The sequence below is a fragment of the Mytilus galloprovincialis genome, chromosome 2, assembly GCF_965363235.1.
Source record: "Mytilus galloprovincialis chromosome 2, xbMytGall1.hap1.1, whole genome shotgun sequence".
NCBI lineage: Eukaryota > Metazoa > Mollusca > Bivalvia > Mytilida > Mytilidae > Mytilus > Mytilus galloprovincialis.
The window spans coordinates 16,673,573-16,698,320 of NC_134839.1; the positions used below are offsets into that span (position 1 = coordinate 16,673,573).

The window sequence follows — 24,748 nt, forward strand, 5'->3', positions numbered from 1 at the left end:
TTAGGGACGACATCAAAAGTTCAATGTAGGATAAAAAAACTTAATTCACATAGTTTTTCTACTGACCCCCACCCCCCTCTTAACTTAATTTGGGAAAAATTGATTTACAAATAGGGATATATGTAAAAATCGAATTTAGATATACAAAACTTGCAGAATTTTACCCCCCCTCCCCCACCTCCAAACTATTTGATTTAAGTTTTGTTATCCTACATCGATCTTTTGATGTCGTCCCTTAGTACATTTACAAACGAGATCTTAAAAATAATCACAACTAATCGAGGACTAGAGCTAATCAGGTGGTGCTACTTGTATATGGTGTGATCAAGATCCAACATAAACTCTTGTCAAATGAATATTCAAAGAGTATTAAAACTAGAGACTCCAGTGAGCCTTTTAAAAATACTCACACTATTCACCAGAAAAATGACGCCGAAGTTTCATATTTATTTGCTCTCAATTTTTACATATTATACTTTTTAAGACGGTAAAAACATCGATTTTTCATTTGGTCAAGACATGTTCTTGTCTGGCATTCTGATATCTGACTCAAAGATTCAATTTGAGCTGTTCTCATCTCTTGTCGTCCGTCCGACAGACATCCTCACAATGGGGAAGAATAGAAATATGCACATTGTCACTTAGTTCTTCTTCCGATCGGCATCCCTACCCATTTCCAAAGTAGAGCCCATGTTTGGCTGCGGGGTGTACAAGTAAAGAGACACACCGGTCATGATGGGGACGTCAAATGGCCTCTACTGGGCCTATACCTATTTCAGTTGTTGTTTATTTGTTCTAAACGGTCAGATGTTTTCTTATGGAGTAAGTGCCCTTCAATGACGAGTTCGAGTCATTTGTTGCGTAGTTTCCCTACTGAAATTATGAAAGTTACATAAAGATAACCAGCAAGACAAGATCTACCTATAGTAGTCATTTGTTGAAGTCCCCAGTCGGTTCCTTATAGGATTTATTGCCCTTAAATAATTATTTTAAATTTTTTTAATGATATTGCTTATTATCTTAAAAACAATAAGAAATATAACAGTCCATTTTACCCATAAAAGATACATTTTCTTGTGTCAAGAACCATACAAATTTGGAAGATTTGTTTAAGTTTTGAAAATAATTACAAATGTTGGAAATGTTTTGAAAACTTAAAAATCTTCTCTTTTGACATCATAGAGTGGACATTCCATAGGCACTAAGTCTGGTCTCAGAAAAAAAATCCTCATGTTATATAGGTTGATAGGAATACTTTTTTCCTGAGACAAGTGCTTGTGGGACATTCTAATAAAAAATGAAGCTCATCCTCAACTTTACCAAGTGAGCTATATTTAAAAAAGATGCCGCAGTTAATCTATCTATATGTTTTTTTTTTTTTTTTAAATCTCTCAATTTCTAAAGAGTGAGCGCTTATTAATAATTTACAACTTGGCTGTCTTTGTTTAAATCCTGCAGTTCTAATTTTATAGAAAAAATATAAGTAGCAATTAAGCGCCCCGGCCTTTTTCTGGTTAATTTTTTGATACTTCAGTCTATTCCCAAATGTAATATAACTTTTATATAGATCATTTTTAAATCATGGTACTTGTGGACAATTTGTTTAAAGCCTTTTCCCTTTTTACTAAATCCGTTATTTAAAAAAGAATGAACTATTAATTTCAATTATTTTCGTGTTTTTTCTGTATCATACGAACAAATAACTGATCCTTATATTATATATATATCAGTGATCGCTGTCAGTGTGGATGGTAAACTTGGAAAAGATAGTAAATAGAAATTACACTTTTATTTGCTGTATATTTATGTTCGTTTGATACAGAAAACCACGAAAATAATTCAAATCTAGTTTGGGGAAAAACACGGATTTTAGAAAAAAAAGGGGGAGGGTTAAATAAAAATTGTCCTGTTCCCAAGTACATATTATTTTAATCAAGTTTAAATAACCAAAATATATACTGTCATATGTTAGATATAATTTAAACAGTCATCACGCTGTTATGTTCAAAGGGAAATAATCATACCTGTCTTTTTACCTGAGAAATTGGTCACGTGACTGATGATTAAGGGAAGCAACTGTTTTGAAATGCATAAGTAGGAATATGGCGATGTGGAGAAGCAAATTAATACTATTTATAGTGTTCCATGTCTCTTATGCCCAATACAGTGAAAGAGACAGTAAGTTACACTTTTTTCGAAGTTTATTTGCAAAATATATAAACACTTACTACCTGTTCCAGGTAGAAATTACAGGTGTGAGATCCATAACATGGCGGTTGTTTTCATAATAGAAAAGTTTACGGAAGTGACTTGATTTGAGAGTCAATGACTATTATAATAAATAAATCTATTGTTTGCTCACTGAAATAGTATTTAATTTCTTTATTTTTGGCTTTTATACCCACTGCGGACAGGTTATTTGCATTTCTGTAATTATCTTACCCAAGATTTTAGCCTGTTATGATGGGATGGCACAAACCTGATCCTAGGGCAAATGGCCCAAACTGATCCACTCAAAAGTCAATATGTCCCCAAGTTGATCTGACCCAGCCATGATAAAATAATAGACCACTTTCGAGTTCATCCGTCACTGGAAAAAACTCTTCAATTCTAAGTTGCTTATATAGAACAGAACAGAACATATTTTATTTCCAATTAAGGGCCCACAAGGGGCATACAGAGTATAAATATGAATAAGGTAAAAGAATATTGATTTGCATAGATACATAGATACAAACAATTTTTTACATACAGTTACAATACAATTACTAGGAAATCATTGAAGCGTGACTGGAGCGGGCCCCCTCTTATGAAAATTTCTGGATCCGCCACTGCATTACCATTACAATTCCCTAATGATGGCAGTGCTGATTGTCAAATATGAGAATTTAATTTGCCCAATAATTTGTGCAAAATAGCATTATAGTATTTTTTTGTGCTGGTCATTAAACTTTTGGCTTTAAGTTATCCGCTAAACCACTTACTCTATTCTATAGTTAATGTTAAAACAAATTCAACACTTCCATTAGATAAAACCAATATTGCATAAATTTCAAAAATGATTCCTCAGCCCATATCTTCGATGTAGAGTTTTGGATAGATTGATTAAAATAAAATCACTTATTAAGTAAGTACTAAATCATCTTTAAAATTACTGATTTATGGCAGCAAATGCATGTTTATTCACAATCAGATAGCTGATTATTCAGATTAGAACACAGATATATGTTTATATAACAACAATCAGCCTTTTCATTTTAAGTGTTAATGAAATGACACTGTATGGTGTTTAATTAGCAATATGATTTTATTTCTATTTGAATTTACCACACTGCAATAAAATTTTTTTTTTGCAAAGTTTGAATTATTGAAACAATGCTAAAAAATTAATAAGGTAAGGTATCCCAAAGTGTGCAAATCTTGTATTCTGCCTAGTAGACATAGAATTAGTGGAGAAGAGAATGAAATTGAATTTTCAATCTTCTAGCAATGACTCAATGGTCATCTGTATAAAATGTATAATATTTAGCTATAACACTATGAAACTACCACAAGTCTGTACTCTTTTGTGTTGAAATAAGCTTAAAAAATCATATTCAATTGCCTAGTATTGCCCAGTAATACCCATTTCAGGGAGTATTGCCCAGCCCAGGAAAATCGTGTTTTCCCACCTGGGTTTTCCAGGGCGGGTAATACTTTGTCAACCCTGATTATTATAAAATTTATAAAGATTTATTAATTACAATTTACATGATTTACAATTATCTTTAATTTTAAATTTATAAGTATTTTTTAATTGGGGCCGGTTCAACATGAATCCAGAATCCCTCTTATACATGTAGTTTTGTATTAATCCTGTATCCTGCTTATTATTGTGATTTTAGCGCTTGTAATTTCATGTGTCATGTGTGTTGCCGCCTCAGACTTCATTTCCCGTTTTCAGACTAAAATAAGTTGATTTTCACATGTCATGCTAACAAAAGTATTGGACAATCCCAGATAAAAGTTATACCCTAATGACAACCACTAATTTGGCCAGAATGGGATTAAGAGCTATATATATGAGCTGGGCCAGAAAAAGTTTTTATGTACATTGGCTGATGTATGTAGTTTGATAATCGTAGTAAAGAAATGGTAATGAGCCTTTCATTGAACATAAAAACCCATACAAAAAATAATTGTACAGTAAAACAAAAAAAAAACCTGAATATTACTGTGCATCTTAAAAAAGGCAGGTTTATATAGCAGTCTTTTGGAACTATTAAATGGAACTGTCTGGAAAATGTACCAAACTTTTCATACTACATGTAACTTTAAGGTGTACTTTGTAACATCTTGTGACTTTCAATAGCTTTTTTTTCCAATAAAGAAAAGACAATTTTATGAACGCTCTACATGTATAATTTTTTTCTATATCTAGGAACACGATATCAAGACAGTGATTGTTTACAAGGTACAGCCCTTGGTGTAAGTAGTCGGGGAGGTAATAGAATACCAAACAGTAATTTCTGGGCATCGTCTTCCAGCAGTGATGTCAGACAGCCGTATAAAGCCAGATTAGAGGATTCTACAGGTATAATATGTAGTTTTATATCATATAATAAAGGAGATGTGGTATGATTGCCTATGAGACAAACATCCAAAAAAGTCATTATGAATTTGATTTACTCAATATAGGTCCCCATACAGCCTTCTAGAATGAGCAAAACATATACTGTATACAGTACTGCGCAATGGATATATAAGATCTTTGACCACATTTATTTTATGTCAAAAATTTGATCACAATAAACATTCAGACAATATCAAGCTTGAGTATTCAATTTATTTGTGTCCAAATTTGCCCCAACTGTTAAGGGTTTCTATCTCTGCGGTCGTATCAGGCTGTGCTCAGCAAAGCATTTTATTACCATTGTAGAAAAATGAAATTCTTTGGTTCAAGTTGATGACACCTTATTTCAAATAACAGACAAATGACAGAATTAACGTACATTACTATGTGACAGTGTTTAGATTTTGAGAATAATCCGCAGTTTTTCTTAGAATGATTTCTTAATGAAACTTGATGCTGGAGTTTATTCTAGAACTTTGTGAAAATTATAAAATTTTGCGAGTGTTTAGCCCTTTTTGTGGATAGTGATTTTGATGTTTGAAATATATACATGTATATTTATCTCAAAGATTTCTAAAGAAGAAAGTAAATATGAGTCTAGATTATTGATAAATTAGAAGATACATGGTATGATTGCTAATGAGACAACTCTCCATCAGAGACCAAATGACAATTGAAATAACTGACAGCATGATTTGTCATGCTTGTACAAAACAATATAAGATATTACGTGATATGATATTCAGGGACAAACCACTCTCACCACTGAATTACAGACTGCTTTAAAACATGTTAAACTTTGAAAACTGCAAAAATTTTTAGATCTTAATATGAAAATCCTTTAAAATTTATTATTGTTGTTGTCATGGTTGTTTTTGAAAAGATGTTTGAAATTATTTGAAAGCAACTTTGTCTTTTCTCAGGTGCATGGACTGCAAGTATTTTAGATACAAATCAATACCTAGGAATAGATCTTGGAGGAGAATACATCTTAACTGATATATGGACACAAGGTCGACAAGGGTCAGGGGAATTTGTGACAGAATTTTATATCGCATTCTCCAGTGACAAAACAACATGGCGGGAGTATACTAATGAATATGGAATTAGACAGGTTTGTAAAAGTTACATTGTATTCTCTACAGCTTTAGAAGAATGTATAAAAGTTCTGAAGTTTCTTTACATGTATGTTTCATATGATAAAAAATATTACTTTTGATTGGATGACAGCAATCCTGTGCATGTGCTTCCAATCTAATGATAAGGTCACATGAAAATATAAAACTTTTTTTGGTAATTTTTATACGGTTGAAAACACACAATGTTAGGCCTATGGTAAATGTATCAAATTCTGTAACAATCGCATTGAGTCAGTTCCATGTACTGTAAGTTCAGAAATTATTGCATGCATTTATTATTGCGAATTTTTCATGTAATAAGACTAAATTACAATTTATTTTTTTGTGATATTGAGAAAATTCTTTTTTTGCAAGTTTAAATTATTGCTATTATCCAATCCTGTCGCATTTTTCACAAAAATAAAAATATTGCAATAATTTCTGCATTTGCAGTACATTATTATGTAAAACTACATTATTATTAATCACTAGATAAATTAGATTGTCATTAAATTTTATTTTAAAAGTGATGTTCTGTAATTTTTAGATGTTTGGTGGGAATACTAACTCTGACATGATTTCTAAGAACTACCTGAAATATCCAGTGGTTGCTAGATATATAATGATCCACCCACAGAGATGGGTTGGCGTAATTTCAATGAGATTGGAACTCTTTGGTTGTAAATACAGTAAGTGTTCATATAGCAAAATGTTACAGCCGATTGCATTACATGTGTAGGTAAAGAAACTTCTTTGGTTAGCTTGCTTGATAGCTGAACTGTGAAGTCATTATTAGGAAAGGTATACTACCCTCCTTTCAAAGTAGCTTAGTTCTACAGGAAGACAGATTGGTTAGTTGTCGGACTAGTCTACTCTTAAAGGAGGGTAGTTTACCTAACCTAATAATTACTTCACGGTTCAGCTAATAAGCAAGCTTATTGAAGAGTTTACCTTTACCTACACACACAATGCAATCGGCTGTAAGAAACTGGACTTGATTCTTTGAACTGTAACAAAAGCATGACATAGCCATCAACATTTGAGTTCAGTCTATTGTTAATGAGACATCCATATATTTGTCAAATAATCATGGAATTTTACAAAACTTGGACAGAAGCTTTTTTACAGCTGTTATCCTAATGCTAGCAAGTTAAAGGTTTGGTTTTGCTTTGTTTGTATTAAAGTTTGATCATTCATTGTAATTAAGATTGACATCTGCAAACAAAATATTAATGGAGTTTAACCTGTATATTGGTAAATTTGATTATTTGATAATTTCCAATAAAATAAAAATATGATATACATTAATACAAACAAAGCAAGCAAACCAACTTAACATTTAACTTGCTAGCATTAGGATAATAGCTTTCATGGCTGTTAAAACAAAATATTAATTCATTTCCAGTCTTTGGTATAGACTCTGCATAAATTAGACAAACCCCACATTTTTTTATGATGCAACATTGTGAAATATTGAGTTTGTTGATATCAGTTCTAGATTGATAGAAGACCTTAGAATAAGCAATTATATGAAATTAAATAATTTTTCTCTTTAATTCTGAACAGTATGTGTTTTTTTATCTTGCAGTGTATATTGACATCAATACATGATTAATTAATTTTATTTTAGCCTCTGAAGTAGCAACCTTCGATGGGAAGTCCAGTATTAGCTATGATTTATCAGTTGGTAACACTGGTCCCATGCCTTCTAATAATATCAAATTAAGATTTAAAACCAAAGAGCAGAATGGTGTCCTGTTTTATGCCTCTGGTAACCAGCGAGATTATCTGTCATTAGAGCTTGTACAGGGAAGACTAGTCCTGCATATTGATTTAGGTTTGTATGATAACTACTGGTATAAAAAATGCTGATAAGACAACTCTCCTCCAGAGACAAAATGACATAGAAATCGGCTACTACAGGTCACTGTAGGGCTTTCTACAATTAGCAAAAAGCATACTGTATAGCAAGCTTTAAAAGGCCAGGTCACTGAAATAACAAATGTTAAACAATTCAAACAAGAAGACTTACGACCTGATTTATGTACAAAACAATAAACAAACGATAACAAAAAAAGAAGTATGATATACAGCTACAAATGACAACTAATAAATGTGTTCTATTAGAAAAAAATCTATTAGTATTTTACAGACATATGTTTTAACAAGTAAGCTTAATCATCTTCAATGATGTATTTTTATGTATAAAATAAAAGTCATATAATTTGAAAACAAAAAATAATTGGTTTAGATACATCTTGATGTTGTATTTTTTTGATATTTTCTTTTGAAGGATCTACAGCAAATAACCCTGGCGCCACTAATCAGACTGGTGGTAATCTCCTTGACGACAGCCAATGGCACGATGTGATTATATGGAGAAATCGTACAGATGTTCGTCTGGTTGTTGATAGGCTGGAATCATATTTTAAGACAAATGGTCTTTTCTACAGATTAAATTTAGACAGAACAGTAAGCAAAAAACATAAAAAAGTTTGCATAGTAGTTTTCTTATGTTTTCATTAAAGATGAAATTTGATTCATATATCATTACATTACATGTATATTTCATTATACCATGTTATGTTGATTAAATAATATCAATCTCGCATCATTCTAGAATTAATCTTCATTTCAAAATGAAAATTAACATTCATGATGACACAAGCCTCCAGAATCAAATGAACAGGTAGATAAAAGAAAAACCTGAAAGAAATCATGTTTTCATGATCCCACCAAAAAATTGTAATTACTTACGTATTGAATACTTCTATTAGTAATTATACCCCACGCAACGAAGTTGCGGAGGGTATAATGTTTTTGACCCCTCCGTCCGTCAGTCCGTCCGTCAGTCCTGTTTCTTGTCATCGCAACTCCTCTCAAACCACACAACAGAATTTCACGAAACCTTTTCAGATAATAAGGACATACTATGTAGTTGTGCATATTGACGGGAAATTGCGATTCAATTTTTTTTCTAGGAGTTACGCCCCTTTGAACTTATTTACTTTAATGTACTACTGCAACAGTTTGTCATCGCAACTCCTCTGAAACCACACAACAGAATTTCACGAAACCTTTTCAGATAATAAGGACATACTATGTAGTTGTGCATATCGACGGGAAATTGCGATTCAATTTTTTTTCTAGGAGTTACGCCCCTTTGAACTTATTTACTTTAATGTACTACTGCAACAGTTTGTCATCGCAACTCCTCTGAAACCACACAACAGAATTTCATGAAACCTTTTCAGATAATAAGGACATACTATGTAGATGTGCATATCGACAGGAAATCACGATTCAATTTTTTTTCTAGGAGTTACACCTCTTTGAACTTATTTGCTTTAAGTTACTACTTCAACAGTTTGTCATCGCAACTCCTTTGAAACTACATAACAGAATTTCATAAAACCTTTTCAGATAATAAGGACATACTATGTAGATGTGCATATCGACAGGAAATCACGATTCTATTTTTTTCTAGGAGTTACACCTCTTTGAACTTATTTGCTTTAAGGTACTACTTCAACAGTTTGTCATCTCAACTCCTCTGAAACCACACAACAGAATTTCATGAAACTTTGTAGATAATAAGGACATACTACGTAGATGTGCATATCAACAGGAAATTACGATTCAATTTTTTCTAGGAGTTATGCCCCTTTGAACTTATTTGCTTCAATGTACTTCTGCAACAGTTTGTCATCTCAACTCCTCTGAAAACACACAACAGAATTTCATGAAATTTTGTAGATAATAAGGACATACTATGTAGATGTGTATATTGACAGGAAATTATTATTCAGTATTTTTTCTTATACAAGTTTTTTTCCTTATACTTATTTAATTTCTCCAATGACAATGTGGGAACGTGGGGTATGTGAGCGTGCTCACTAAGGTTCTTTAATTTTATAGGGTTGTAAAAGTGTTGACTGTGCGCCCTTTTTTAGAAAATATAAAATATGTACTTAGGTCAATGTTTTTACAACCCAATAAATTTACAAAAACAAGCAATCAATTCTTAAATAACAGCCATCTTACTTTGTCCTTAAGATTCAACTGCTCAGTCTGCGGCGCTCTGTCAAAACCCTTTATTCAGATCTTTGAGTACAATGTTTATACTAAAATGAATGAGTTTGATATCATAATTAAAACTAAGTCGATAGATATTAATTCTTGTGATATGGGATAAGTGTCAATGGCGGAATCATTCAAGGACCTCATCTAGAAATCACCCCAAATTAAAAAAAAAAATAGATTTATCATAAATATGTGTTATTCAACTGATTAAAGTCACCAATCCCATATAAAATTGAGAATGGTAATGGGGAATGTGTCAAAGAGACAACAACCCGACCGTATAGCAGACAACAGCCGAAGACCACCAATGGGTCTTCAATGCAGCGAAAAACTCCCACAACAGGAGGAGTCTTCCAGCTGGCATGCTATAGTGTACATCTGATTTTAGAAAAAGTTACAAATGTGTTTTCCTCAATTTTTGCATATGACTATAAAAGTAATAATAAATGCATCCCAGAATGAGTTTTTTAATACATTGGAATAAGGTAATCATCAAATTGATCATGTTATTGTTGTAGATTTTCTTAGGAGGAGTACCTACATTTAATGTAGAAGGTATCACAGTACGTCATAATTTTACTGGTTGCCTGGAGAATGTTGTATTTGAAGGAAGTAAGATGATCAGTGATGCTAAGAACAGGATACCAGGTTACACAGTTGGTAACAGTCAGATAGCAACAATGTTTTCTTGTAAGGTAATGTTTGTTTGTTTCCTGTTTTGCAAAAGGAATACATTATCTGTCTGAGATATAAAAGTAAAAGAAGATTTTATTACTGGTATTGACAATTTATTTATAAAGTAAAACAATTATTATTTTATTTCACTATAAATTTTATAACTTATCATAATCCCGTAAGAAATGATCTCAACACAATCATCTATGAAGAAAATTTGAGGGAAATTATGCTTGTTTTTGAGAAGAAAAATATAAATAATGGTTCTAATTGGAAAATTTTGGTTTTTTCAGTGAAATTAACTGACACTCTTTTTTAAGATTTATAAAAACAGGTGATTTATTCATTGAAAGAAATTCTCTTCTCAATTAAAAACCAATTGTTCAGAGAACAATTGAAGGTCTTTCCACCAGTTAATATCTATTTTGATATTAAAATATTAAAATCAGTCTAAAATGTCAGTTCATATGGCTTTATGATGTATGGATATGAATTTAAAGCAAAGGTCAAAATCTAGAACGTCAAATTAACCTATGACCTTGACCTCAATTTGAAGGTCACAAACTGAGGATATCAAATCAAAAAACCCTAGGTTTCTAATACGTATGGTTAATAAGTTATATCACTTTACACATAATTTTAGATATGATAGGGGCAAAAACTCCCATTCATTGTCTAAGCACCCTTTCAACTAAAATTATTAAGTTACGACATGTCGCAACTAACAATTTAGTGAAAATAATTTGTCGATATCTTATACGGTTTCTGGAAATGAGTGGAAATAAGCCTAATTCAAAAATTAGAATATGACCTTGACCTTTGATCTTGACCTAATTTTCATTTTTTTGGACCAAGGACCAGGGCTTCCAAAAAATATTTGAGCCAGCCGGACATTCATATCTGATCCCGATTTTAATCCCTTAAGACTTGGTCACAAAAGGCAATTATGGTAATCAGATGGCCATTCCAATGATTGACATTACATTAAAAAAAAAAAAAAAAAAAAAAACGATTTTAAACTTTTCTTTGATATGATATGAATTTGGTGTTCGGATGTAACTGTTAAATTGGCAGTGCATCATTCAAAGTGTGCACATCAGCGTGCTAATATCTGCCTTAGACTTTTTATTTGTGCAAAATGACAATGTCAAAAACTTAACTTTCGTTTTCAACCGGATGTTGACTTGACAATGGTAAAACATGGACCATAAACGGATACGTAAAATCCGTGTACGTGTACAAAGCACGACTGAGAGAAGAAATTCTTTCCACGTTATGTCTTCAACAAAATACTTGAATTGATCGTTAGATACAGGTATCAATGATAATTTTAGCATTTTTGAAGAAATGTGGGGTGCATTATTAAATTTCCCACCTGTGCACATGCGCACACGTGTTCTAGTTCATACGACGTAGTTCTGACGATTTTTTATTTAAAACCTTTTAAAGTTTTTCATCAAATCATGTTGATAAACTAATTTCTAATAATTTTAATCTTTTGGACTAAATCAATTAGATACAAACCGCTGAAATGTAAGAAAATAATTGTGAATAAACCGATCAATTTATACGATGTCCGATACTGAACATAGTTCACCTGTCACCTGAACAGGTAGATTTCAGCTGTCCAACTACTAATTAGCCTTGATTAAAATTAGAAAGTATTGAAGTAGGTGTTGTTTTGATAGTAATTTATCATCATGTCACATTTATGACCGGAAATGTGTTGATGTTAAAGGTAAAAGGTTGGGTCAAAAAGATCGTAAATTATGTAAAAATGACCGAAAAAGCCTTGAAAACTAAAAAGTATATGACCGTTTCATGCTTTGCCCAGCCGGACTTTTACCGGACATTATACAAATGACCGGAATATATGACCGTTTTGGAAGCCCTGCCAAGGACCTCAAATCAAAAGATACTAGGTCTCTATCACTTATGGTGTTCCAGTTTAAAATACATTTCAAAATTTCAAATACAAAAGGGGAAATAACTCTCATATGGAGCGTTCATATTGCTTCGGTCGAAATTGGACAAATCATGCGAAGGATATAACGAGCAATTTTATAAAATAAATTTGTCGTAATCTCTTACGGTTGCGAAGGAGTGGTGATCACAAGGAAAACAGTGTTTGGGGAGATAACTCCTACAAAGAAAAGTATTCGGTTACGCAGGGTAAATTTCAAAAGCGCATAAACTGTTCGATATCATATACCAAATATCTAAGCGACATATTGCGAAAACAAATATTTATCGCAAGAACAAAATTAGGCGGAAGAAAAAAGAAATAATCAGAAGAAAAACAATAGGTCTTTCCACAGAAAAGTGGAAAGACCTAATTAACATGATTACAAGTGCTTTTAATATTATAACTCCCCAAGAAGCCTATGTAATTTAAAGATATTCTATTCAAGATGTTAACAAATTGCTGAATGACATTTTAATTATTTTGTTTTAGATTGATGCACCATCACCAGCTACATTCCCCTCCATTGGTTCCTATGTGAAATACACAAGTACTGAAATAGGATTGGCTGTGAGAATTAACTTTGACTTCCGTACCCATGATCCTGATGGAATACTGTTTTTCCATCAGCTAGAAAAGGACAAGGGTGGTGGATTTATTCAGGTAATATCAATGTTTAAAATGGTTAAATAGTATTTTTTAATCAAAGCAGTCAATTTTTTTTTATATATATGTAACTAAAGTGACTTCCTACTACACCATTTGTGCATTTAAAATTGAATTTCCGATTTCTTCCTCCATTTTATGAATTATTCATATAATGCAAGTAAAGCAAAGAAAGCTTCACATTTATTAAAAAAATGTGGAGAAAATTTCTGGTTGCTCTGTAACTGTTGTAAAACTATAGCAATGTTATAGATTTGTTTTATGTTCTTCCTGTACTATGACTATATTGTGGATATGCAAATATGTGAACTTTGCTAGATTGTTTGAAAATGATGATATACAGATGGAATTTCCATTTCAGTTGAATAGAATGACTTTTCCTGGAATTTAAAGTTTTAAATTCGGAAAATTGAAAACTTAAAATTATATATATCTATATAGTTCCATGGATTTTCTGTCCCAGACTGAAAATATTTCCACAGATTTTTTTTTACTGAAGTTCATTTCAATAATATGGTAAAGAATGAATGATTAATATTTTCTAGGTTGAATTCTTGAAAGGAACAACTGGTTTTGTTCAGTACAAGTTACAGACCTCGGACCAAGAATCCTCTGCAGACACTATAGAAGATGTTGTAAGAAACAGTAAGTAATGATTGACCTATATTTTAACCTTTGGGGGTGTTATGGGCATCTTTGCAAATTAAGGACCAATGACAGGAAATCTACATTAGACTGACTGATTGGTGGTCGGTTTAAACAGCATTTACACGTAAAGATAAAGGATGGAGAGCTAAATTAGGTAGTATCAACAGCATGTAGGAATTACAATGAAAATTGTATATGAATATAATCATGATTATTGGAGACTAATTAACAGGCCTTCAACCAGGTATGCACAACAATAAAAAATGTCAATTCACAGAATTTATTTTACCGTCTTCATGATGGAATATATATAAAGGCTAAATACACACAATGTTATTTTTAAAACTCTTTTAAACTATTAGATTTTCAGTTATTTATTTAGAATTGTCAATGATCTTGGTTATTTTATATTTAAATACAAAGTTGAAATTTAAATTTAGATTAATTTGATAAAATCAGTAGATCGCATTACATGAAACATCAATTATAAATATCCCACTCTAAAGTGGGACTTTATTGCAATCACCATATACATGTCTGTCCATCCATTTATCTGTCTCTTTGTCCAACAAATGTCCTTGTCACACTTTTCTCTGATAGATGTCACAAAATAGAATTACTTGACATTTAGTCAGAAAATTCCTACCAAAGGTCGGCTGCTTCCTCCACCTAGAAAAATTGACTGCCAAGAAATAGCAGAATAGTGTTGAAATTGTTGTTTAACACTTATCAATCAATCAATCAGTCAATATTAAGTCTTGAGATTGAAGAGGTGTAACATGTGAGCACATAATTGTTAGTTACCCACTTCCTGTTTTTGAATACTATGAACTACAAGCATGACAACATGGGCATTACTGTTTGAAATTAAGGTGGTCATTAACTCTACTGGTAGATAACTCCGTAAAATCAGCTGAATGTTGTAATCACCATCCATTGTTAAAAAATGTTTGGTTTCTCAATGATCAAAATAAGTGTTTGTCATTCAAATTGCTTTATACTATTGAATTTTTCCAATAAAGTGTGTGGTTCAAGTTTTTTGAAATATATATTTTTTTGTCAAAAGGTCAAGGAAATATTTGTCAAAATTTTATGAAAATCAAACAAAATTAGATATAGTCGAGGTGTTTGGTATCAAATTAAATAAGCTGTAAAAATTACATCGTTTTTAAATGTAACATTGCATATAATTCCATTACAGCTGCTGGAGATTTAACTAGTGGATTTGCTGATGGATTGTGGCACAAGTTCTCACTTCTACTTAATAATGAGAAACTAAATGTAACAATAGATAGAAATTCCAAAGTCTCTATTAGAACTATGGCAATTCAGGCTGGGTCTACATACTATTTGGGTAAGTATTGCTAAACAAGGATCATCTTTTTAAGTAGAAAAAGAATATTTAAACAATACAAGCAATAACTTTGTTTCAAGACTGTTATTGTCCAAGATATAACTATGCTGCTTGATGCATTGTTCTCGTCAGAAATTAATAGTAAATTAAAGTATTCATTTGTAAACATGAATGTATCACCAAAGGGTAAGGTAGATTAAAATTTAATACCCGATGAGTTAATAGTATGATGTTTAGAATTTTGAAGAAGACAGTTAATTCGTTCTTAAATAATTCTGATGGTATTAACCTTATAGATACAAAATTATCAAAAAGTATTTTAGTTTTCGTCTTTCAACTTGGAATTACTTTATACTATAAATATTATCTTTCTCAGGCAATTTTTAATTTACCTATTAATCATACTATGCCATTGTAGTTGTATGAAAGATATGCATATTATGATCAATTTATCAAGATTTTTATTTATGTCTTTGTACTGCATACACTAAAGGATTGCATAATTAGGTTGAGGAAAAAAATTTATGATCTATTGCATACATGGTACAGGGATTGCCTTTGAAAATTCACAGAAAAGATTCTTTTAAAATTCATAAAAATATACAGATTATTGTGTATATGTACTGTATAGCGGGTTATTTTCGCGGGGTGTAAATTCTCGCTTATTTTCACTGATATAAGAAAATCGCCAAAATAAATTCCTCCAATTTTAAGTGTACATGCAAAGGTATTGATAACTGTTTTTAACCCGCCAAACTATTTTGTATACCCTTCAATGAAAATCGCGAAATTTTACACCGGCGAAAATAACCAGCTATACGGTATCTTGTGTTAATATCATAAACAGTAATGTATAATGTATAAGTTGGTCATTTAGGTGGTGTTGGCTCTATTAGTATAAAAGGTAGAGTATTTAGAGGGATAAAAAAGCGTGGTTTCTTTAAATCCCTTTTCTTCTCTGCATCATGTGCATTGTTTCACCTTTGAAATATGTTTATTTGTTGTGAAATTTCACCATGATATAATATTGTTGATAATAAACTCTAATTTACCTTGTTTTGAAAATATTAAACATTCACTTCATGCATTAATGGCTGTTTTTCTTTCCCACTGATTTAAATAACTGTCCTATGAAAAAACATAACATTTTGCAAATTAGTGTAAATACTTATTTTTCTTATACCCATGCAGAGGTAAACATTATCTGGGGAATAGATGGGTTCCTTGGGGGTCACCAGTTCAACATAATTTTTGGTTGCAATATTTTAAAGAAATTGTTACTAAGAAAATGGGAAAGGAGATAGCTCTATGAGCCACTTATTATATGTGTAGATATTTCTGTTTATAGTCTTGGAGGAAGACATGAGCTTGGTCACAAAGGGTTTTGTTTTTGTTTATTCTGAGAGCATTAAAGAAGCCCTTTTCCTCTCTTGTTTATACCATCCCATAATTGTCCTTTAGATTACCTTTCAGGCTGGTTTCTTTGTGATTTTTGCATGATTATAGTTGTACATTGTACAAGCAATATTGTAAATAAATAACAAATGAATAAATTTTAGTTTATGGACAACCTGAAAAACCTGCTTACGAACATTTCAGTATAGATTACGATCATTTTTAGTTGTAATATTTTTTTATGCCCCCTGCCGTAGCGGAGGGGGCATTAAGTTTTACTTCCCAAAGTTGGTTTCGGTTCTCTAAATTTAGTTTGCTTCAACCAAATGTTATGAAACTTATACACAATGCTTATTAACACTAAATACAGATCAAGTTTGAATTTTGGAGGCTTCATTTTTACCGTTCTAGAGTTATGTACGCCCTTTACAAATGGAAAAGTTGCTGACAAATTTCAAAAATTACGATCAAGTAAGAAAAAAATTAAATTGGACTTATCTTCCTTTGTCCATGATTATAGTTCAATCAACTACAATCAATGCTTTTTGAACTCTTCTGTGAAAATTGGAGTTATCTTTCTTTGTCCTGATTGGAAGTTGAATCGACTAAAACCAATGCTTTATACAATGCAATATTCAATTTTACTACCAACTGATAAATCAAAGTAATTCTTACCATTCAGTGCTTACAAGCACTTTGATTACCATTCTAGGGTTATGTCCCTTTACAATTGGAAAAATTTCTGAATTTTTTCGTTTCTGTTCCCTTACCTTAAGTTTGTCTCAACTTAATTTAAGGAAATGTATATATAATGCTTATAACCACTAAACTCAGTTTAAGTTCAAATTTTGGCAGCTTCAATTTTACAGTACTTGAGTTATGTCCCTTTATAACGTTATATGCTAGCTGGGGCATCATCTGTGTCCCTATGGACACATTCCCCATTTATTTTGAAAATCGTCACTGTCTATTATATTTTTTTTTAAATAATTTATGCATGTATGTAAGAATAAAAGTGCATATTATTTATTACTGTTTGTAAATTATTTTGTATGCATTTTTGATACATGTATGTTGAATGTTTATGTATAAAACTGTACGTGCATGTCGTTATTAGGTTTAAATCTGGGAAATATATTTTTACAAATATCAAAGTTATTCATTCACAAGCAAGTAAACAAATTGAAATAAGCATCAACATGTTTTAAAAAAGGATGGGTTTATTAAAAAAATAAATGTAAATGAAGTATATAATCATGTAAGAAAATGATAAGGTGTATTGAAAGTTGACATTTATTTATGAGTCTGTGTGCTCTTATGATATGTCCCGTGATTATTTGATATAGCTTGGTTATTTTGTAGGAGGTTTCATTTAAAATGTCTATGACAAATTGATTTACCTTGGTAATTTTGTAGGAGGTTACTAGTTTGATTTACCTGTGTAATTTTGTAGGAGGTTACAAATTTGATTTACCTGAGTAATTTTGTAGGAGGTTACATCCTATGTCCATGATAATTTGATTTACCTGGGTAATTTTGAAGTCAGTTATACATTTGCTTTACCTGGGTAATTTTGTAGGGGGTTACTAATTGGATTTACATTGGTAATTTTGTAGGAGGTAACTAATTTGATTTACCTGAATAATTTTGTAGGAGGTTACATCTTGTGTCCATGATAATTTGATTTACCTGGGTAACTTTTGTAGACGGTAACATCTCATGTCCATGAATTGATAATTAGTTTACCTGGGTAATTTTTTAGGTGGTTATAAATTTGATTGACCATGGTAATTTTGTAGGATGTTACTTATTTGATTTACCTGGGAAATTCTGTAGGTCGGTACTTTTTTGATTTACATGCATAATTTTGTAGGAGGTTACTAATTTGATTTACCATGGTAATTTTGTAGGAGGTTACTAATTTGATTTACCTTGTTAATTTTGTAGGAGGTTACTAATTTGATTAACTTGGGTAATTTTGTAGGAGGTTACTTATTTGATTTACCATGGTAATTATGAAGGAGGTTATTAATTTGATTTACCTTGGTTAATTTGTAGGAGGTTACATTTTTGGTAATGGCTTCAGAGGATGCATGAGGAGCGTTATCATATCATCACAACCTGTCGATGTTGCTGCTATCTCAGAAGTTGACAGGCCGTCTGTTTTGACAGGAAGTTGTGGATTGGTTGACAGGTAGATATATACAAACTGGTTAAAAAAAAATCAATTTATATGTGTGTAAAAATTTACTGTATGAATAACATACTTTAATCCATATTATTTTCCTGTCAGGACGATTTATTTTTTGTGACTTTCGTGAGAAAAAAATAACGAACTAAAAGGTTGCAAACATGTAAAACTTGTATATTTCCTTATTGAACTACATCAAGCTAATTTTATAATTGCGACATTAAATTGTCGTGAAATTGACTAGCATGGACTTAAAGTGAAATAAAGAATCAGTGAAAATAATTTGGTTTGCAGTATCATGGAAAAGGTCTTGGGTTGTATGTGTATAATTGTATTTTGTAGATGTACCCCCAACCCATGTGAACATTATGGTGTATGTACACAGACGTGGGATAGTTTTGTATGTGTATAAATGTATTTTGTAGATGTACCCCCAATCCATGTGAACATTATGGTGTATGTACACAGAAGTGGGATAGTTTTGTATGTGTATAATTGTATTTTGTAGATGTACCCCCAACCCATGTGAACATTATGGTGTATGTACACAGACGAGGGATAGTTTTGTATGTGTATAATTGTATTTTGTAGATGTACCCCCAACCCATGTGAACATTATGGTGTATGTACACAGAAGTGGGATAGTTTTGTATGTGTATAATTGTATTTTGTAGATGTACCCCCAACCCATGTGAACATTATGGTGTATGTACACAGACAAGGGATAGTTTTGTATGTGTATAAATGTATTTTGTAGATGTACCCCCAATCCATGTGAACATTATGGTGTATGTACACAGAAGTGGGATAGTTTTGTATGTGACTGCAGTAATACAGGATACAAAGGAGAAGTGTGTCATGTTTGTTAGTATCAACTAACTTATGTTTTATTCTTTTTTTAACCCATTTGGGATAAATTTAAAGACTCTGTCACATTTAATTTGTAAACTCTAATTGTGTTGTATGACAGACTGGTAGTTAACACAACTACTGCCATATATGAGTTTTCTAAAGAACAATAGCCACTTATTTTTTCCTGCAATGATTTTCAATAGCTTTCTTGATAAAAATCCTGTCTATAGAAATAATTATAGCATGTATATTTGTTTTATCTTTTCAGCTGCTTATTATTTATCGTGTGAAATGTTTAAGATGTACAGTAATGACGAAGGATTAGTTAATACACAGATTGATCCAGATGGTTCCGGTCCAATGCCTCCTTTCCCAGTAGGATGTGATGGAAAAAGTAAGAGGAGTGTAGAAGGAGTTTTCTAAATGTGAAAATTCTAGTGTTAAAATTGTGTATAAATGTTTTCAAAAGCAATCCCCATGCATTTTGAATGGCTAATGACTTGTATAAATTATATATTAAGCTAATGATGTGATGCTTTTTCCTCTAGATGTTTAAGTAGTGAAAAAATATATAATACATTAGGTTCTTTAAATTTTAAGAGGAAGAATGTTTACTTGAAATGAAGTTGGCATGTATGATAAGTATTGTAATATTTAGCATGAAATATAAATGCTTCTTACATCTATAATCAGTTTAGATTGGAATCAATATTGCAAACTTCTATCTAATTTTTTTATATGACATTATTTGCAGGTATATTTGTAACTTATGTTCAGCATAATGTAGATATATAGTACAAGGGGATACATAACACCTAAAATCAGCTGAATGCTTTAATTACATACTAAAAGTTTGGAGAAATCAAGCTTCTCGATGATCAAAATTAATGTTTGTCAAACTTCTATGTATCCAATGAAATTATTCCTGCAAATTGTGTGGTTCAAATTTCTTGAACATGTTGAAATGTTTATTTATTTATCAACATGTCATAGTTAATTATTTCCTCAAAATTTTATTAAAATCAAACGAGCCATTTTTTTCCAAATGACTTTAGTCAAAGTGCAGTGAATGGATAGCAGACATGTTATTTTAATGAAATACAATTGATAAAAAAATTCCATGTGTTAGTACAACTGTGCAGGATCTTCTTATTTTACTGGACAAATGTTTATTGCAATAGAACTTACTGTATTTATAAGTTAAGTGAGGTCACATATATTGTAATCAGAAACATTGAAATGAAATGAATGTTTATCATCTTTCACAGAGGAAAGAGGAAAAATAGTTAAGACAGTGGTCTACCATGACGCCATGGAGCAAATTACAGTGGATGGCTTCCAATCGCCAAACTTTTACAAGAAAGTCATACAGTATTCTGGTGATATTGAATCTCTGACAAATATTATTGAACGATCAGCATCATGTTACCAGAACTTAGAATATAGATGTAACAATTCCAGACTTCTTGGTGAAGCAGGTGAGAAACTATATTATTCAGTTTAATTAAATTTCAGGTCTATGAGATATATGTTAATGCAAGAACAACTTCATACCTGCCAACTTTTCAATTCCTTCATGGGGAATTTTATGCACAAGAGGAGCTTGGAAAATAAAATGAAAATGAGGAATGTGTCAAAATGACAACAAACAATCTGACCAAGATTTTTAAGATTATTAAGTTCATATAATAGAGGATGTAAATAGTTAGGCCATCTCCTCCCATTGGGGATATCCCCATAAATCGAGATAGTTGGGCTTGGTTGGCAGGTCTTGAAGCAACTGAATGACACATTGGAATAATACAGATCTAGAGTTCAAGGTCAAGTTATCAACAACATTATGTCCAGCTCTTAAAGGACCTGAGTCTAGAAAAGTTGAATAATTGGCCATTTCGGAACCTAATGGACCATGGGTTATTTCATTGATCTTTACCAGTTAGCTGATGTTTTGACTGACTCTTGTAAAAAGTACATGCATTTATCATATATGTAGCTCTATAAGGAGAAGGGTTCAAATCCAGCTGAGGAAAGAACAAAAATTAGCTATTCATCAAATTCACTAGCCCTTTCACTGGTTATACAAATTTTCTGGTAAATACATATATTATATATTACTCTGAATATTAATTGATTTATATTTTATTTTCAGCAACAAATGCTGATTATTTTGCATGGTGGGTAGGAAGGACCAACCAGCCCATGTATTATTGGGGAGGTGCTGCCCCAGGGTCAAACAAATGTTTCTGTGGTCTGCAGGAGAAAGGCTGCACTGCTGGAAAAACAACTTGCAACTGTGATGCTGGGACAATGAATGAGTTTGATGGTGGAAATATTGTACACAAGGATTATCTCCCCATAATGGAGTTATATTTTGGTGATACTGGTACGATTGGCGATGATAAGATCGGCAAATATAAAGTTGGAGAATTAGTTTGTGAGGGAGATTGTAAGTACATTGATGTTTTAAATTGATAATTTTGATGAGGTGACTTATTTTCTTGCCTTTCATGGATAATGATAAACTTTGTGTAGACCAAACAAAATCAAAATTACATTATTTAAATTCTAATTGCATTGCTACAAAGGAATGATAAGAAGAAAGATATTTGGTGCATTTATTATTGCTATTTTTGAAACAAATTCAAACAGATATACAAAATGTATTTATCAGATATCAGAATGCAAGTTCTTAATATTGAGATACTCACCAAGTACATTAATAACATTGATAAAAAGCTCGCAATAATTTCTAAATTTACAATATGTAAAAACAAGTACATTTTGTTTCAGTTCATGAAATTCACAAAATTTCTTAATTTCCATTTGTTGATCAACAGACAATGTTAAATACATGTAATAACTTCTGAAGCTAGATTTAATCATTTATATATAAAACATATATATTTGTATATTTGCAGCTGTGTTGGACAGTATTGTAACATTCCGTAAGGCTGATGCCACCATTAAGATCGACACATGGGAAGCTGATCCTGCAGGGGATATCTGGTTCCAGTTTAAGACTACAGCCACTGATGGGACTATCTTACATAATATTGGGGATCCAGATTACATCAAGGTTGCCCTGTTCAGTAAGTGCATATTCAATCATGTTAAGGAAGTATGAAATAGTTTTTGTCGAGCCTGCAACTTTTGTCGCAGAACTGAGGGATAGTGATCCAGCGGTGGCAGCGGCGTTAGCTAATTTCTTAAAAGCTTTATTTTTTAGAAGGTGGAAGACCTGGACGTTTCATACTTTGTATATTAATGCCTCATGTTACAAAGTTTTCATCAGTCACATGTCCATTGTCCTTGACCCCATTTTCATGGTTCAGTGACTTCTTGAACAAAAAAGTTAAGATTTTTTTTTAATGTTAACTTCTCTTTTATTATGAGTAATAGGATAACTATATTAGGTATGTGCCTACCTTGCAAGGTCGTCATGCCTGTCAGACAGTTTTCACTTGACCTCTACCTCATTTCATGGATCATGCAGTGAACAAGTTTAAGTTTTGGTGGTCAAGTCCATATCTCAGATACTATAAGCAATAGGTCTAGTATATTCAGTGTATGGAAGTATTTTTATACGCCCGTCAAAATTTTGACGGACGTATTATGGTATACAAATGTCCAGTGTCCATCCGTCTGTCTGTCAGGCATAAACATGTCGCACAGTAACGTGAGAACGACTTATCTAAATTTCATGAAACTTAATATAATTGTTTTTTATGATGGTCAAATGATCTGTATACTTTTTGGTGAAAATAAGATTTAAACTTTTTGAATTACGGCACTTTGTAACTAAAACAGGGGTGTGTTTTTTTTTCACATGTCGCACCGTATCTCAAAAACGATTCTTGATTGTTGCTTAAAACTTTACACACTTTTTAGTTATATTAATCTTAATATCTGTATACTTTTTGGTGATGATTCAAAATTTCATTTTTGAGTAATTGAGTATTTTGTAAAAAAGGCGGAGGTTTTTTTACATGTCGTGCCGTATCATGATTATTGCTTAAAACTTTACGCACTTCTTTGTTATATTAATCTAAAGATCTGTATACTTTTTGGTTTGATTCAAAATTTTATTGAACACACTTCTTTGTTATATTAATCTAAAGATCTGTATACTTTTTAGTTTGATTCAAAATTTTATTTGTGATATTTGTAAAAAAAAAACAGGGTGGGGGGTTTCACATGTCCCGCCGTGTCTCAAAAGCATTAAATGGTAATTGCTTAAAACTTTCTCAGAAACTATTTATGATTATTGCATAAAACTTTTTTTTACATAAATCAGGCTGTTAGTTTTCTCGTTTGAATTGTTTTACATTGTCTTATCTGGGCCTTTTATAGCTGACTATGTGGTATGGGCTTTGCTCATTGTTGAAGGCCATATGGTGACCTATTAAGTTGTTAATGTCTGTGTCATTTTGGTCTTTTGTGGATAGTTGCCTCATTGGCAATCATACCACATCTTCTTTTTTATATTTACCTCATCTTCATGGTTCACTGGTTATAGTTTTGTTAAATGTTTTGGTCCATTTTTGTTATAATGTATGGAATAGGTCTACTATATTTGGTGTATGGAATGATTGTAAGGTGTACATGTCTAGCTGGCAGATGTCGTCTGACCTTGACCCCATTTTCATGGTTAATTGGTCAAAGTTAAGTTTTTGAGCTTTTGGTCTTTTTTTCTAATACTATATACAATAGGTCAACTATATTTGGTTTATTGAAATAGTTTATAATGTACATGTCAGTCTCACAGGTTTAATTTGACTTTGACCTCATTTTCACTGCTCATTGCTTAGTAGTAAGTTTTTGTGTTTTGGTCTGTTTTTTAAAAACTATAAGCAATATAGGTCAACTATATTTAATGTATTGAATGATTGTAAGGGGAACATGTATTTCTTGTTTGATTTATATGACCTTGACCTCATTTTCTTGGATCATGTTAAGTGTATACATGTGATAGTTGGAGTAAAGCTTTATATATAGGACTAACAACATTATTTCAATGATAAGTAAAGAAGGCGAGCTATTTCAGTGTGTGCACTCTTGTTGTTATTGGGTTAATGTCAAGTGGTATAATGTCTCACATTAATCTTTATTTAGGATAACATTATAGAAAATCCTGTTTATACAAGTATAATTGTGGATAAATTAGAAAGAATTCATGAAAGTTTTGAAGCAG

General features: G+C 31.6%; 1 protein-coding gene across 2 annotated transcripts in view; it reads left to right on the forward strand.

Annotated features, from left to right (window-relative positions):
* The first annotated feature begins 2,042 nt into the window (after positions 1-2,042).
* The window catches only part of LOC143063014 (neurexin-4-like), a 41,407-nt gene continuing 18,701 nt past the window's right edge, over positions 2,043-24,748 (forward strand). Inside the window, exons 1-17 of one of the 2 annotated variants that reach the window (XM_076234915.1) lie at positions 2,043-2,178; positions 4,421-4,573; positions 5,536-5,726; positions 6,278-6,419; positions 7,361-7,567; positions 8,024-8,202; positions 10,332-10,508; positions 12,944-13,114; positions 13,663-13,762; positions 14,967-15,119; positions 15,997-16,023; positions 18,573-18,708; positions 19,463-19,569; positions 19,826-19,951; positions 20,826-21,035; positions 21,707-22,003; positions 22,476-22,646. In XM_076234915.1, coding sequence (XP_076091030.1) covers positions 2,103-2,178; positions 4,421-4,573; positions 5,536-5,726; positions 6,278-6,419; positions 7,361-7,567; positions 8,024-8,202; positions 10,332-10,508; positions 12,944-13,114; positions 13,663-13,762; positions 14,967-15,119; positions 15,997-16,023; positions 18,573-18,708; positions 19,463-19,569; positions 19,826-19,951; positions 20,826-21,035; positions 21,707-22,003; positions 22,476-22,646 — 2,623 coding nt within the window. In that variant the 5' untranslated portion in view covers positions 2,043-2,102. The remainder of the gene's footprint in view (positions 2,179-4,420; positions 4,574-5,535; positions 5,727-6,277; positions 6,420-7,360; positions 7,568-8,023; positions 8,203-10,331; positions 10,509-12,943; positions 13,115-13,662; positions 13,763-14,966; positions 15,120-15,996; positions 16,024-18,572; positions 18,709-19,462; positions 19,570-19,825; positions 19,952-20,825; positions 21,036-21,706; positions 22,004-22,475; positions 22,647-24,748) is intronic. The other variant, XM_076234916.1, reaches the window with a different exon arrangement.